The 14,759-nt window shown below is 36.2% G+C and overlaps 1 protein-coding gene and 1 long non-coding RNA gene across 2 annotated transcripts in view; one reads left to right on the forward strand and one right to left on the reverse strand.

Annotated features, from left to right (window-relative positions):
- Positions 1-14,759, reverse strand: part of LOC117154627 (solute carrier family 7 member 14) — a 70,411-nt gene that overhangs the window by 35,647 nt on the left and 20,005 nt on the right. The window contains exons 3-4 of the mRNA XM_033329775.2: positions 2,876-3,027; positions 1,329-1,482 (exon numbers count right to left, since the gene is read on the reverse strand). Coding sequence (XP_033185666.1) covers positions 1,329-1,482; positions 2,876-3,022 — 301 coding nt within the window. The 5' untranslated portion in view covers positions 3,023-3,027. The remainder of the gene's footprint in view (positions 1-1,328; positions 1,483-2,875; positions 3,028-14,759) is intronic.
- LOC143303763 (uncharacterized) lies at positions 8,230-11,101 on the forward strand. Its single transcript, XR_013060396.1, has 3 exons — positions 8,230-8,515; positions 8,587-8,707; positions 10,108-11,101. It is a non-coding gene; the product is annotated as an uncharacterized LOC143303763 (long non-coding RNA).

Here is a 14,759-nt window from a genome sequence, read left to right on the forward strand (position 1 = left end):
CTTGACTGTAACTGGACAGAAGCAAGTAGAACAGAATTATACATAACAGTCAGGTTCTAAGGAGAGTAACTACGTACATGGTCAGACTTCGAAGTAAAATTCCCCTAGGGAAGGCAATATGACGATTTATCTTTTAATTATCTTCGCGTATATTATAGTTGCGCATCCAAAAATTTTGTCTAATAGCGTCATCGACTAAAATTCACCTTATGATTTAAAATGAGCATTCTTGTGAATATTCTACGAATGCTTGAAAACAGCCTCGATTGTTCTCGTCACAGAATGAATGAGCAACGAGAAAGAATGTTTTTATGGCGTATGCTTGCAAATGTTCGATTAATTCTAAATGACAAAGAGGAAACGATGATATGCGATTTCCCGACTATTTATAAGATAGAGATCATCTGTAAATGCGTAAAGATAATTTCATTCGTTTTACTTCTTATTAATTTTATTGCTTTATAAAGATTTAATAAACAGGCTTCTAAACATCTGATATCGATTTTCAGAAAAATTATACATTAAAGATTATATGCATTTGTTGATCTTTGTCCCGAATCCTCGTTCAAACGAGGATAATTTCATTAGAGTGGGGAGCGATCGAGCATTCATTCGTCTGATGTAAACGCGCCCTAAGGCAACGATGAACCGCGTGTACGATCGGCGTGAGCCACTTTAAAATTTTTCCAAGTGGAAACAGAATTAGATCACGTGATGTTTTACCGCCTTCGACCGTTCTCGACGGTTTCCGCCACACAAACACCGTAAATCTAATCCGACCGCGTATCTAGCCGACGATAAATACGGTCGAGAATTCTCGCCGGCAGCGATGGTAAAACAACGCTTCCCATGAAGACATACTGCTCCCACAGCTGCGTATACTATACTTTTCCCAAACGTTTCTCTAACACACAAGAGGGTTAAAACATCCTTCATCTCGAGGGAAAAACACATAATCCTTGGACTTGTTATTACAGGCCGGTGTTTATCTTACAATATTTCATTTTATTTTCAATATTTTGTTTCTGGATGTTGGCTACATTTTTCAGTATTTACAATTGTACTTGGAATAGCGAGATATCAGAAAATTTGCAAGATGCTGTTGTCATTGGTAGAAGCAAGCAACCATATTTTGAAATATTAAGAAAAAATGAACGAGATCAATAACGAATCAAAAATAACAATTTTTGTCAAAATACTGATTGGTGGAATTGTACCTTTTTTGCAATTTATGGTTTCATACTCATTTTCTTTTCATTTTGATGTTTAGGTTTTTGGCTTCTTCTATATCGTATAAATTTTGCAAATTCTTGTAAGAGCTGACTTACCGGAAAAGATGGAAGCAATGGCCGCGATTATGAAGGAGATGACGACGCCTGGCCCGGCGACGCTGCGCGCCACCATCCCCGCGACTAGGTACATCCCTGTCCCGACGCAGGAGCCAACCCCCAAGGACGTCAGGTCCAGAGTCGTCAGGCACTTCTGTAGCACAAAAACTTTCGTTTAACAGTCTATTTTATAATCTTCCTTTAATATAATATTTAATAGAACATTGCATCTCATATTATTTTCAATATTTAATGCAATATTATATATACATATGATATTCAGTAATATATTTAGTCCTTTGTAGAAGAATTATGTCATTGACATTAGAAAATTGTCTGTCGAATTTCATTAAAAAAGAGAAAAATATACGGATAGATATCCAAGAATTTTTTCATCAAATTCTAGTGACTGCAAGAAATTCCAAAATGTAAAGAAACTATTTTCTTCCACTGTTCTCAAAATAAGAAAAATAAACTCTAGAAGATATCTAGAGGATTTTTACAAGTCTTCTCACCATATCTGGTAATAAAGAAAAATAAAATTCACTATATAATTTCAAACAATCCCAACTCGTGAAGAGAGTAATCTCTTTCCCAATTTTTCAAATAAAAAAAAAAATCAAGTGACAGACACAAACTTCCACTGAAAAAAAAAATAACTAAATTGAGGGAAACAATTTCCGAACGTCCTAATATAGAAAGACACTAATCTGTTTCCCTATTTTATCAGAAAAGAAAGATGATGTGTAGGAGCGAAGACATAACATATTGCGAAAAGAAATTAATTCCCCATGGTCTATCATCGCGATGATTGATCACCTAGCCAGAACAGGAGATCTGAAGTAGCGTAGGAGTCGAGCGCAAGGGCTTGTAAAATCCTGTTAAAAATAGCTAGGGATCGATACGTGCAGGTGGATAACACGTACACAGATGCTTCTTCCTCTCAAGAATCCAGAATCTTAATGTCAGCCGGCTTGTCGTCGAAAGAAACATGGAGATTGCTCCCCGGCACAAAAAGGAGAGTTAAATTTGTTCCACGACTCTATTTCACCTTGTCTATTATCGGAACGTACCTACCTACGCAAACCAACATCCATTCGATGAGATAAATAAAGTTTCTGATTCGCTGGAGGATCGTATGAAACCGTGCGAGTGGGAAATCTTTCAGAAAGAATCGTATTTCTAGGGAAAATAAAAAGTCCCTATGAGACAAATTGGCACTTTGTATCTTTCTACTAATATTTGGTAAAATCTTCCGTAAAGCTGTTAAAATATTCAATTATAATTGTAAAGAGCAGTTAGAATTATTTTATGGGAAAAAAGGAATCGTAGGATAAATTAACATTAGTTCTGTACAAGTTTCCTTTTGAAATTTTTCGTATATTTCTGAGGGCTAAGATAATTGAAATTACTGAAAAATTAGGACCGTTGTTTACAATATCAAAAGTTCAACAGACAGAATTGAACCCATTTTCAGTTGGATTGTTTGAGGTTATGTTTGAAGAAGTTCAAAAGAGAATGGAGATCTAGTATGAGAAGATACTTGCCTGTAATTTCTGCTTGGAATCGGTCGGATGCAGTGGCTCCGGTCCAGTTTTCCTCTGGTCACCCTGAAGACTGTCTACATTCTTCGTTCGTATAAATTTCCCGAAGAGCTCCAGGCCCTTTTCTCGGTTCATCAATTCGAGCTTCATTTTTCCTGCAACAAAATGCCATCAAAATATTTAACAAACAACGAACAGGATCATCTTTCTCTTGAAATTTGAAAAAGAGAAGAAATGTTAAGGTTAATAGTCGAAATCTCTCGACAAAATTTTAAATCAACCTCACAAAGTTCTAGTCTAATTGAAATTTGGCTGACTCATATTTCACGATGTCAACTTTTCTTTCTACCAGGGACACTTTAATGGCAACATTCGTCATTCCGAAACTCCCTATTCTTCGTCTAATTAACAAACGCCTGCACTTCGGTATCCCTCCTTTACTTTCTATTTTACAAAATTAAATTTATTCACGTTTATTCAAGTTTAGAGACATTTCCCAGTTTTAGCTATTTATTTATCGAGATTTTTTTGCTTGAAAATTTTAATTTCTCACTATCTCGAGAAATCACTGCGCTTTTTATTATTTCATGAAGAAAAAGCCAATTTTTTAAATATTTCCTTATTTCGTAAAGAAAAATTGAGGTCTAGTATACAAGTCTAGTATACAAGAGAAAAGTCTACAGAAAAATGGGGAGGTCAAATTTAAGAAAAAAAATCCCTAGAATCGAATTATTGGATTCGAATGAAAATTTGACATGAAGATTCGCGGATGGGCTCGATAATGTCCCTCATAGATTTTCGAAAGGTTAGGGAGTCGCACAGGCGAATTATCGATTTATTATCCAGCGACGTCTGACGTCGTCTGCGCAGCGTGCGTCTTTTGTCCTTCCACACGATATCCCTGGAAAAAAAGAACCACGCGAAAGAAGAAAATTACGTCCCGCGACCTCATCACTCTTAGTCACTTGCTAGGAACCATATTGCCCCGGGGAAACCACGGCCAAACAGAAAACCACCTATCCAACACGCGACCAGGACATTCTAGCGTATCAACATTTATTTCTAGCAACCTTTCTCCACGTAGATGCCATTTTCAAACGTTTATCTCAATTTTGTACGAAACCAAAAATTCACTTCTTAAAACTACGACGACATTGTCTATGAGAGTAATAAAATAAAAAATAGACGAAACAGATAGACAAATATCGAAATATTTCGTAGGTAATTGTTGAAAATCAGAACTTTAGATCGAAGAAATATCTCGTGCAACGAAGAAGTTAATTAGAAATGATAAAAGAAGAGAGAATATTGAGATATTTCGAAAGTGATTGCTAAAAGTTAAATGAGCAATTTTTAGAACAGACTGTTCCATTTAGGGAGGTGCTACTTTCAAGGAGAAAAAGACAGTGGACTAAAAATAGAGTGAAAGACGCCAGTGTAGTTCCAGAGAGTAGCATGGACGCAATAGAGAAAAGAAGGATTGTGCAAGGGTGTAAACAGGAAGGATAATCGTTCAGGAAAAAAAAAAGGTGCACTCAGTGAAGGGTACTGGCAGATAAATTATTCAAGGCACGCTCCGAAAGTGGCGTCTATGAAAATGCCCCTTGCGTTCAGCGATGCTAATGGAATTCCTGAACGTTGTCCGATCGCTCACAGACCCATTCTACTGCATCCAAATCCTGCCCATTTTAAATCAACTGTTACATTTTAAGCTGTCCGACATCTTTCAATTCGAATACTGCCTTAATCCATACAGCTGAATATTTGATAATAAATGATTTATCTGTATATTAAAATGGTATCCAAATATACGAGAGAATCGAGAAATTTATTTCAAATAATTAGACCATGGTGGCCACAGCTATAAGTTAGGTTTGAATTAGGTTAGATTACATCTAGACTGTATTTGAGTAAAAGCAAAATTTCATTTAAAATAATTGGATCGTGGTGACCACGCCTATAGGTTAGCGTTAAGGTTATATTTATACTATATTTGGGTAAAATTGAGAATAATTTAGGTTTATGTTAGGTTGAATGAAATTTTGGAAAAGCTAGGTTAGAATTGAATTAGATCCGGGTCAATTTTCAGTAACATTGGAGTTAAGTTTGAGTTAAATCGCATCAAGTTTAAGTTGGCAATTTACTTTCCAAGTATCAAAACTGTTTTGGAATTTCTCCGTCGAGCAAGTTTTTATAGCGGTTGTTTCTGGTGCGTTTCCATCGCGGAGGTAGGATGCACGCGAAATGAAAATGCCAATTAAAGGCGAGATGGCGGCACGATAGAATAGCGGATGAAAGTTTCGCAATTTCACGGATGACGTTCGGGCATGCACACGAGCGTGCAAGAAATAATCGCGAGCTTTCAGCGCAATGGGGGCGGGACGTGATTTTTCCGGTTACTTGGTAACGAGCCACAAAAGTGGTTCGTCGGTATGCGACGCGGCATTTCCCGTCATAACGGACACGTACGCGGTTTCGCACAGTTCCGACCAGTTTTTCGAAAGCTTTACGCGATTTTTCTTTCATAAAACTTCTACCTAACCTCTCTCTGTCTATTTTACATTTCTATTTCGCTTCAATAAAACTTATATGACCGAGTGCGTTTCGTTTACATGTAAATGTTCACTCAAAAATAGAAAATGGCGTCTAAAGACAATCGTTCTGGACATTTTTATACAAAAAGATAGTTTAAAGGTTAGGAAGGAAATCAAAACGAATTCTCGTGAGGGCAAAATATGTCGATTATTACTTGTGAACGATTCCTAACCTCTAGAACAACATTTCGTATTGATATTTTATCTTCTAAATAATTTCTAAAATGTTCATGCTCATAGTTCCAGCAAGAAGAGGCCTGTAGAGGCTTATAGAGAGATTAGGAATGGAATGTTTCTGAGGTGGCATTTCCACGACGCAATCTAGGTCCCGGATGTCGAGTCTTTCAGAGAGATGAGCCTGTACGCGATTGTTTGTTGGCGACTGATGCGTGCAGTGCATGTTGTCTCTTTCATCTGCGTTGTCTCCTTGAGTCTGAAATTCCAAACTGCAGTATATTGTTGTTAATTGTATCACTATCCATATCGTTCAACTCCCTGGGTTAGATAGCCTTCTGACGTCAAACTACCAAGCGTATACCTTGCCGTAATTTATCAAGCTTTATTAATCCTGGCATGGATCATAGCTGACCACAACAATTTTATTTGATATTTCATATTTAACGTGATGAAGGCCATTAGTGGTTATTCTCGTGCACGATATAAATTAAAATTAGGTAACCAAGTACCAAGCAAATTAAAATTAAGTAACAACGTAAAGTAACCTAAACTGTAATCTAACCCAAATTTCACCCAAATCCAATTCAACTGTAACCTAACCTTGCCCAAATTTAACCTCACATTTAACTCGATAAAAACCATAGTGGCGTAAAGTGTATAATACAAATTAAAATTAAGAACGTTGTAGAGAAATTGCAATTTCGATATTTAGAGAAGAAAATTTTGGCAAGTAGTTTCGAAGATTATTAAGTAAAAAACTTGTTGAGAGGTTTCTCGATGCCATGCAAATTTTATTTTCGTACCACTGTGAATTTTCTGCACCTCCAAAATTACGAATCCCACCTCATCCTATCTCATGTACACTCTCGTAAAACACACTTTAGAGGAACTATTTTAAGAGTTAACTCGGTATCTGTAAAGGGTTCCATCCTCCTTTGTGGAACGAACTGCGAAACCTTCAAAATAGATTACGAGGTTCCTTTAGATTTTTTTTCGTGAACACCTATTATCCGGCATTAACTGATTTGCCCCGGATAATTCGCTCCTGTTGAACGATTTCAAACATGGCGTCAGACAGCACATTAACCACCCCAGTGAAAAGTTTGAAAGAGGTTAACTTGGAAGTACCACGATCAAACAAGTTCTCCAAGCTCTAGACGAAAATCTAATTTAGTGCATATTCTTGGAGAAATCTTGCTCGCAATTAATGAGAACCTGGCTTAGGTGTGTGCGGCATGAAAAGAGGCGATAGAAAAATTTCATTCCATATTTTCGATATATTTTTTCACGTAGTATCGCCTCCTTGGCTATTTTCATAGCAACAAATGTGTCAAATGATACAAGACTAATGCCAAACTCGCCATAAAGTCGTTTAAAGTTCTTTTTCGAACTTTTAATGGTTCGAAAGGAGGCTCGTCCAAAGCCATTCATTTCGAAAGGCATGGAAGCGAGAATTCTACCCTTTTACCAAACTTTGATGGTGGATTCGTGCACCGAGGAAATTTATGAAGCGCGATTCATTTGTTTATTTATGGCTGACGGTGCATCCGCAACGGGCGATAAACGGGGCCGCCGGTTACTAAACTGCCTTCTGCATGAAGAAGCGCGATACGACCTAACCTAGACGTTCGCCAAGAGCTTGCCAAGGTGAAACGCACCTATTTTTTTGCTCCAAAAAGGTGTAAATATCTTTTGAAGATTTGCGAGATTTCCGGTGGATGTACTCGCAACAAATTTACAGAGAAAATAGTCGAAATATTAGAAAATAATTTGATTGATAAGGTTGATATCGGTTAAAAAGCAAAATTAATAATATATAAATTAGGTTAGTTTAGTTTTAACCTAAAGATTACATCAGAATATCAACTTTGTTGAAGAAGGCTACTTATGAAAGAAGCCAACTAAGGTGCTACCGGATGAATATGATAGATGAAAAACTTCCAAGTTCTCACATTAATTCCTAACGAGGTTCTAAGTTCTTTCGAGCGAGAACAGGTGTCCCCCCAAGAAAACCTTCTGCGAAACTTTCAGAAAATTGCATTCTCCTCTATTCTACTCTTTTTCCACTCGTTTTTAATTCGTAATTAAGGGAGAATCGCGATGGTTAATCAGAAATAAGCTGCTCAACGCAGCTTCGTTCACCACTTCCAGTTCTTTAACGAGAAAACCTAACCTACAATAACCTCCAAAGCTTTGTAACATTCACAGTTTGCATAAAATCAGCCTTACAGTTCGAATTATACAAAGTGTCCTAGAAATTGTGATTCAATTGGAAAGAGTATGCTTCTTCTGAACAAATAAGATCAAATTATAGAAAAAAATTTGGGAAGACTAAATTTCCTATCTTGTTTAACTGAAAACTGTATCTTTACGTGCAATACCTTCAGTTTTCAACTTAATTTTGTTTTATTTTGTCATACATTACCACCCACTTTCTATTTGTACCACAATTTTTGAAATACCTTGTATAGTGAGGAAAACAAGGTTAGGTTACAGTCTTTCACTTGACAGTATTCGCTTGACAGTATTATGTTTAACACTATTTTGTCGAACAGGCTCCCGAGGAAGAGCCGAGCCCAAAAGAAACAAAATTACGACGTTTCGTGAACATTGTAGTTGCGCATTGTGAACCATGCGCATGTGTAACAATGTGAATTGTGAATGTTAGGTTATCCCTAACCTCAAACGATAATTGTTTAGCAAACAACTAGTAGCAAGAACGATTAAGACCGTGAACAGGGTAGAAGAAACGCCGAAGGTAATAAGCAGCGAAGCAATTAGAAGTAATGCGGTCGTAAAAGAAGGAAAACGAGAGAAAATGGGAAAACAAAAACAAAAGGTGAAATACGCGAGGTTATAATTAGACAGCCAGGTAGACGTCAACTCTGTCTGCCGTCAGAAATGTGTGCTCTAGTTTCACCGCTAATTATATCATCGTTCCAGACGTATTTCATGCCAGACAGTAGAATTATCGTATGGAAGAGCCGAGATGCGTAAACGCAACGCGAAATCGCAACACAAATGATGCCTCAGACGCTCTTCAGTCATGAACCAACCTGTGAAGGTTAGTTTGTACATAACCTATCCGTGAAGTAATGAAATTTTCAATATATTTGTAGGAGTGAGATTTTTATTCAAAATAAAAAATAAATTTTTTTTGCGGCTTTCTAGAAATTTTATCTAAGGAGAGGTGTGAAGTTGTCTAATTCGAAGTTATCAAATTAAAATTCTGTTACTAGCAATACGCATAAATAAAACTTAGCGGGGTCAGAGACCCTATGGCGTTAACTTTGCTGCCGCCATTGCTACAGATAAATCACGTGACAGATTGAGAACAGCCGGCGAATGAAATCTCGTTCGATGGATACTCGTTTACGCTTCGTTGCACCCATCCATTGATTTACTCGCTGTATTTTAAGGCATGAAAATGGACATAGATGACCCGTGGATATTTTTACAGTCCGCTGAAAGTGGTAACTGGTTCCTGTCAAATAGAACCTGGTGTGATTGATCGAATCCCTTTGTCGATGTATCTACGCTATTTTTTCGTCGTATAAACCATTTGTCCGGTATTTTTCTACTTGCTCCAGAAAATAAACTTTCCTTCTTCTTGTTTTTTTCATTTTTATGTAAGAAAAAAGATTTATGTAAATTCCATCGCATTACAATTTCAATGCATCAATGCGTGCCATGAATAAAATTCCCTAGTCAGAAGTCAGTAGATCAGACGATAGAAGTGCTGACAATACCATAAGGCGTTTCCTTGAGAAATCGAGCCGTGAAATGACCTAGTGGCACCGATGCCGGGCCAATGATGTAGAGAAACTGCTCGAGGACAATTAACTCAGCAGAACCTGAACGTTTCTTTGAGGAAAGTGCTTCGCTACTGGTCGGCCAATCACGGCCTCCATCTTCCAGCACAACCGGGACAAAGGAATTCCCTATTCGGGTCTCTTTTCACAGTATCCATAACCCAAAGCAATACTGATTGTTATTCCACTTTCCATTCTATTAATTTTAAATACGTCCATGGCTTATTACAGGTGGGGAGTCACAATGGAACAGAATTTTTAAAAAATCGTTTTCCTTATTGGTAATCCTGGAAATATAAGGCTCTTTTCACATCTGAGCAATTTCTTTAATGTTTCTCATTTTCTAAAGTTCGAATAATTAGCAATTTTCTTTTTAATTCATAATAATGCAATGGTGTACAAATTTTTAGCTGAAAAGGTAAATTGTATTATGGAATGAAGTAATTATTAATGAATTAGATATATACTTTTCATTTACGTATCAAATCAATTTTTATTTTAAATGAATTATCAATGTTAAATAATTTTGATTCTTATATCAAATCAGTTTGTATAAATTTTTCGCAAAAGAATATCAAGAGTTCCTTCATGGATAGTGACCTTGAAAAAAGTTCTGCTTTTCAAGTACAATTTTTTTTTCTCTTTTTTGCAGTGTGCGAAGACCTATACAGGTCAGGATATTTTTGGAAATATCTGAAAGGAAACAGAGAACGTTTGCCAATTCCATGGATAGACGCCTTTGAGACCTCTCGCATGTCGTGACTCGTTAAGCTGATCAACGATCGCAATTTCGAATCAGTCCTTTAATCTACCGACTGCTATTGGTTATCCATTACGCGTTTAACGAGGTCGCCGCTGCAAGAAACGATATTGCACCGGTATGGATTTATTTACAGCACGTCCTGACCAGCATCCCGCACTTCTTCATCCGCATCCCCTTGAATATCCGATAGAAAAGCGCGATATCCGCTTTTTTCCCTACTTTTTCTTTTTTTTTTTTATTCAAGGCATTTTTCATAATTCTCTTTAAAACATGTATCCACACGAAACGGGTAATTTAAAATCGTAGTCAAAATCATAGAATATCATTCTTTCTGTCAGAACTGGGAGAAAAATGTCATAAAATATCAAAAAAAAAAGAATAAAAAAAATATTGTAACCTTGTGCAACTATGGAACATGTTTTAGCTAATAGAACAACATCTCAATGTTTACCATATGGAACCCAATATCTGAATCGATCATTTTATCGTAAATATTCGTTAAATCGAATAGAAATAAAACGGGATAAAATTAGAAAGCTTTTATGTCCGTCTAGACATGCTATAAGTGGAATTAAACAGTATATGCTCGGACACGCAATGGTCTCGCAAAATTTGACAGAATGACACGATTTCTAAGTAGAATATAAGCTATGGTCAGATTATAGCAAATAAAAGAGAAATGTACATATAATATTATAATAGTAACATTCAGTTTTTAAGAAAAATAACCTTGTATATGGTCAGACTTTACAATAAAATTGCTGTAAGCAGAATATTGTAATAATCTGTATTTTTAGTTAACTATAAGCATATTTTAATTATAATTATTTCTGGCGAAAATTCATTTTAAGATTTTTATAGCACACATACAGGCCATAAAATAAGATTAGTAAACAGGATAATGGAACAATTTATTTTTTTATCTTTGTGAGTATCGTACATGTAAAAGTATACTTCGTGTATATCTTTTATACTTCATGTGTTGTATGTTACAAAAATTGTTTGTGTCACGATCATCGACTAAAATCTGTCTCACGAATTTTACAGGCAGAATATAGCGTTCCCAGAATGTAATAGACTGTAGTCAGACACTGGCAAGTAGAACGGAATTATACATGGTAGCCAACTTTTAAGGAGAGTAACTTCGTACATGGTCAGACGTTAAAATAAAATTGCACTGAGCAAGGCAATGCAACGACTTGTTTTTATTATCTTCGTGCACATTATGGTTATATACTCTGAAAATTGTTTCTAAGAGCATCGTCGACTAAAATTCACTTAATGCTTTTTTTAAGGCAACAAAGAATCATTTAAAAATTTTTCCAAGTGGGAACGAAATTGGATCACGTGATGTTTCACGGTTTCGAACGGTTCTCCACCATTTGTTAAGTTTAATAACTATATTTCAATAATGATAACAAATGTATCAAACAATACATTAAAAATTGGAAATTTTTCGAAAAGTCTTATGAGCGCCAGTATACACGCGATGCATCCAGACGTTTCCCGCAGCGTTTTTCCAAAGCCCAACTCTTGTACCTGCCAGCAAGACGAAGAACTCGATTTCCTGTCGCGAAACATTAATAATTCGCCGCTGGACTCCTAAGAAAATTCATTACAGTTTATTTACCCTAATTTCAATCACGATAAACAATGCCCTGCATGCTTCTATGCTTTCACGTGTAGCAATTTTCGAGGGAAATCACGAGAAAAGTGCGAACCGTTGTTCATCTGGAAGCCACTGGTGAAGACAAAATGGATTCGAATGGAAGAAATAGATGAAAATAGGTTAAGGGTTCAAAATAGAATGGTTGGCTCAGTGGGTAACATGGTTGGCCACCACGAGATTGAACAAGGTTCGGATCCCCAATACAAAGAAAATTTATTTTCCAAGATTTTTAATGGCCATATAGTTGAGGAAACTGATTAGGGGGAAACGGGGGAAAAATGTGGCGGCAAATTTACGGAAAATGGGAGGAAATAGCAGTTTTCCTAGAAAACGGAGCGGAAAATAGTCTTCAAAGCTTTGGGGTAAGGAAAGAAGTTCTAATGGAAATTAGAAGGAAAAAAGAAGTAGGTTGCGTGAAAAAGGAAGAAGAAAATAGGTATTCGAAAAGAAAAATGGACATATAAATATAACCTGAGTATCAGAAGAAAATATTTTAGGAATAAGGAAAATATAGAGATAAAGGGGATAATGAAAATGTGGGAAGGTAGTAAATTAAAGTAAAGGAAAGGGCACGGAAGGACGCACGGACGAAGAGAAAAATCCGACCCACAAAAAATATTATTAGTTTTCCAGAAACAAACTAGATATAATCAACACTGTTCGAAGCTCCTGTAAAAAATGGAATTAGAAATTCGTAGAAAATATCATGGTTAAGGGAGGAAATATACGGAGCTGTCTCACAAAGGAACGAAACATAAATAAAAAGTAAAAGCAGTGTAAGATGAAAAATTCCAAGAAAAAAATTATCTTGACATTTCTAAAATAAGATAACACAAGAGGGTGAGTGTAAAGACAAAGAAAAACTTGAACGCGTGAAAAAGTAGGTCTGCGATAAACGAAAGCGGAGTAAGGAGGAGAAAGGATGGAACGGGGGTGGGATCTCATTCAATTAAATCGGATGGAGAGAGGAAGGTGAAGAGGGGAAAAGCATCCCACAGTTCGTTCTCGTGTCAGGAACAGCAGAAAACGAAGGCACACTTGCCCGTGAATTTATTTCCCCTATGAAGATAGCTAGCAGGCCGGTTCTTGGCTGTCATCCAACTTCTCTAGGGTCGACCTTCGCACCGAGAACGACCTGAACCCAGGGACGCATCTATCGGGGGCGTAACCCAACTTCTCCAATCGCCTATTTCAACCCTCGTGCATTATTTCTCGACTTTGAAGTTCACGGAGATAATCCTGTATCGGCGTGCCTTACGTTTCTCTATTTTTACCAACTGTATAAATAACTTAAGCAAAATTTCGTTTGATAGATGTAGTCATACAGTGACTCGTCAATGTATCTCAACATTCATCACAGAAAAATTGCATGTATATATATATATATATTGTGCATCTTATGTAAAACATTTTAAAACTTCGTTAACATTATGACGAGAGAAAAAGTTGGAAACTAACCTGAAAGTGTATCGTACGTAGGAGTTACAGTATATTTACAGCAAACATATATTCAGTATAGAGTATAATATAGAGCATAAATAGTTTTAAAATGATTGAATATCGAGAGTCTTATTAATACAATGGATAATTGATTCTTGAAATATTTTTGTGATTCCTGTGAAATACATACTTGCACTAAATATCTTATACTTCCTACGTGCATTTTCCAATTTGTTTCAAGCTTATCCAATTACGATGGTAGAATCTCGTAATAAGATTAATGAAATTTTTATGTATTTCGTATAGCACGCATAACATATTCGTAAAACATTGATAAACGTAACCTCACACGCGTTCGATTTTTTTCTTTTATGGGCGATTCTACTTCCATGAAATTTCGATTTCAGACACGAAGATAATTTGGAGATCGTTCGAAAGTCGTATAAATAGTCGTAATTCAACGTCAAGGAGTGTGGAGCATCCGGTTTCAACCTGGCCTTTCCGGGTCAAACACTCGCACAGAAATCTTTTTACTTCTGACACGGAAACGCGTACGACCGTGAAACACCGCATAAATTTATCAAAAATGGAACAGAAACTTCCGACTTGAAAGTTGAGAACTTTTGCAGTTGGCAAACTCGAGAACCAAGTAAAAGAAAAGATTTACATCCGTGAGATTCCTGTCAGATGTTTATAGCTTGTTACGAAAAGATTTGTTTATTCAAAATATCATAATTTTGGATTTAGATTATTTAATGTATAGAATTATACATTTCTCATGTGCTTTTAGTTTAAGAAATGATTAGACTAAGTGATTATGCAAATTCATGTGTTTATGAATAAAATCAGAGGAACAAAAATTAAACAAAAATTTGTTTCACACATATATTTGTACAAACACATTATCTGTTGCTTCCTTGCTCTCTCTAGTTGTACATAATTTTGTCAAAACGCGTGAAGACGCAACAGTTGCGTTGGTCATAGCGAAAGCGTCGATCATATTCCATAGGCAAACAGGAGTCGTTTAAACCTTCAAAAATTCAAAAAATATTGCGAGGTACGTATCAATGCCTCTGTTACGTTATGCGATTGTTATATGAAGCAAAATATTTGAAACCTTTCTCAATAAGAATAAAACCTGTAGGAAAGAAATTCAAGGTGATAAAATTTCGCTCCATTCGCTTGAGAAAAGTGAACTGAGATTCGAAGAGAATATGAAATAGTTTCACAATTGTTCCTGACATTTTTAAAAACAAGAGGGGAATCTTGGACGATTATGAATAATCAAATAAAATATATTTCAATACCGTGTATTACAATAATAGAATTGAGTATTTTTGCGTCAAGGACCACGGTCTAATTTCGTCGCACGGCCCTCTTTTGACCTGGTTTTCATACGGTTTCGGCGCACCTGATCCAACGAGGATATGCC

Source organism: Bombus vancouverensis, chromosome 16, assembly GCF_051014615.1.
Source record: "Bombus vancouverensis nearcticus chromosome 16, iyBomVanc1_principal, whole genome shotgun sequence".
Taxonomy (NCBI): domain Eukaryota; kingdom Metazoa; phylum Arthropoda; class Insecta; order Hymenoptera; family Apidae; genus Bombus; species Bombus vancouverensis.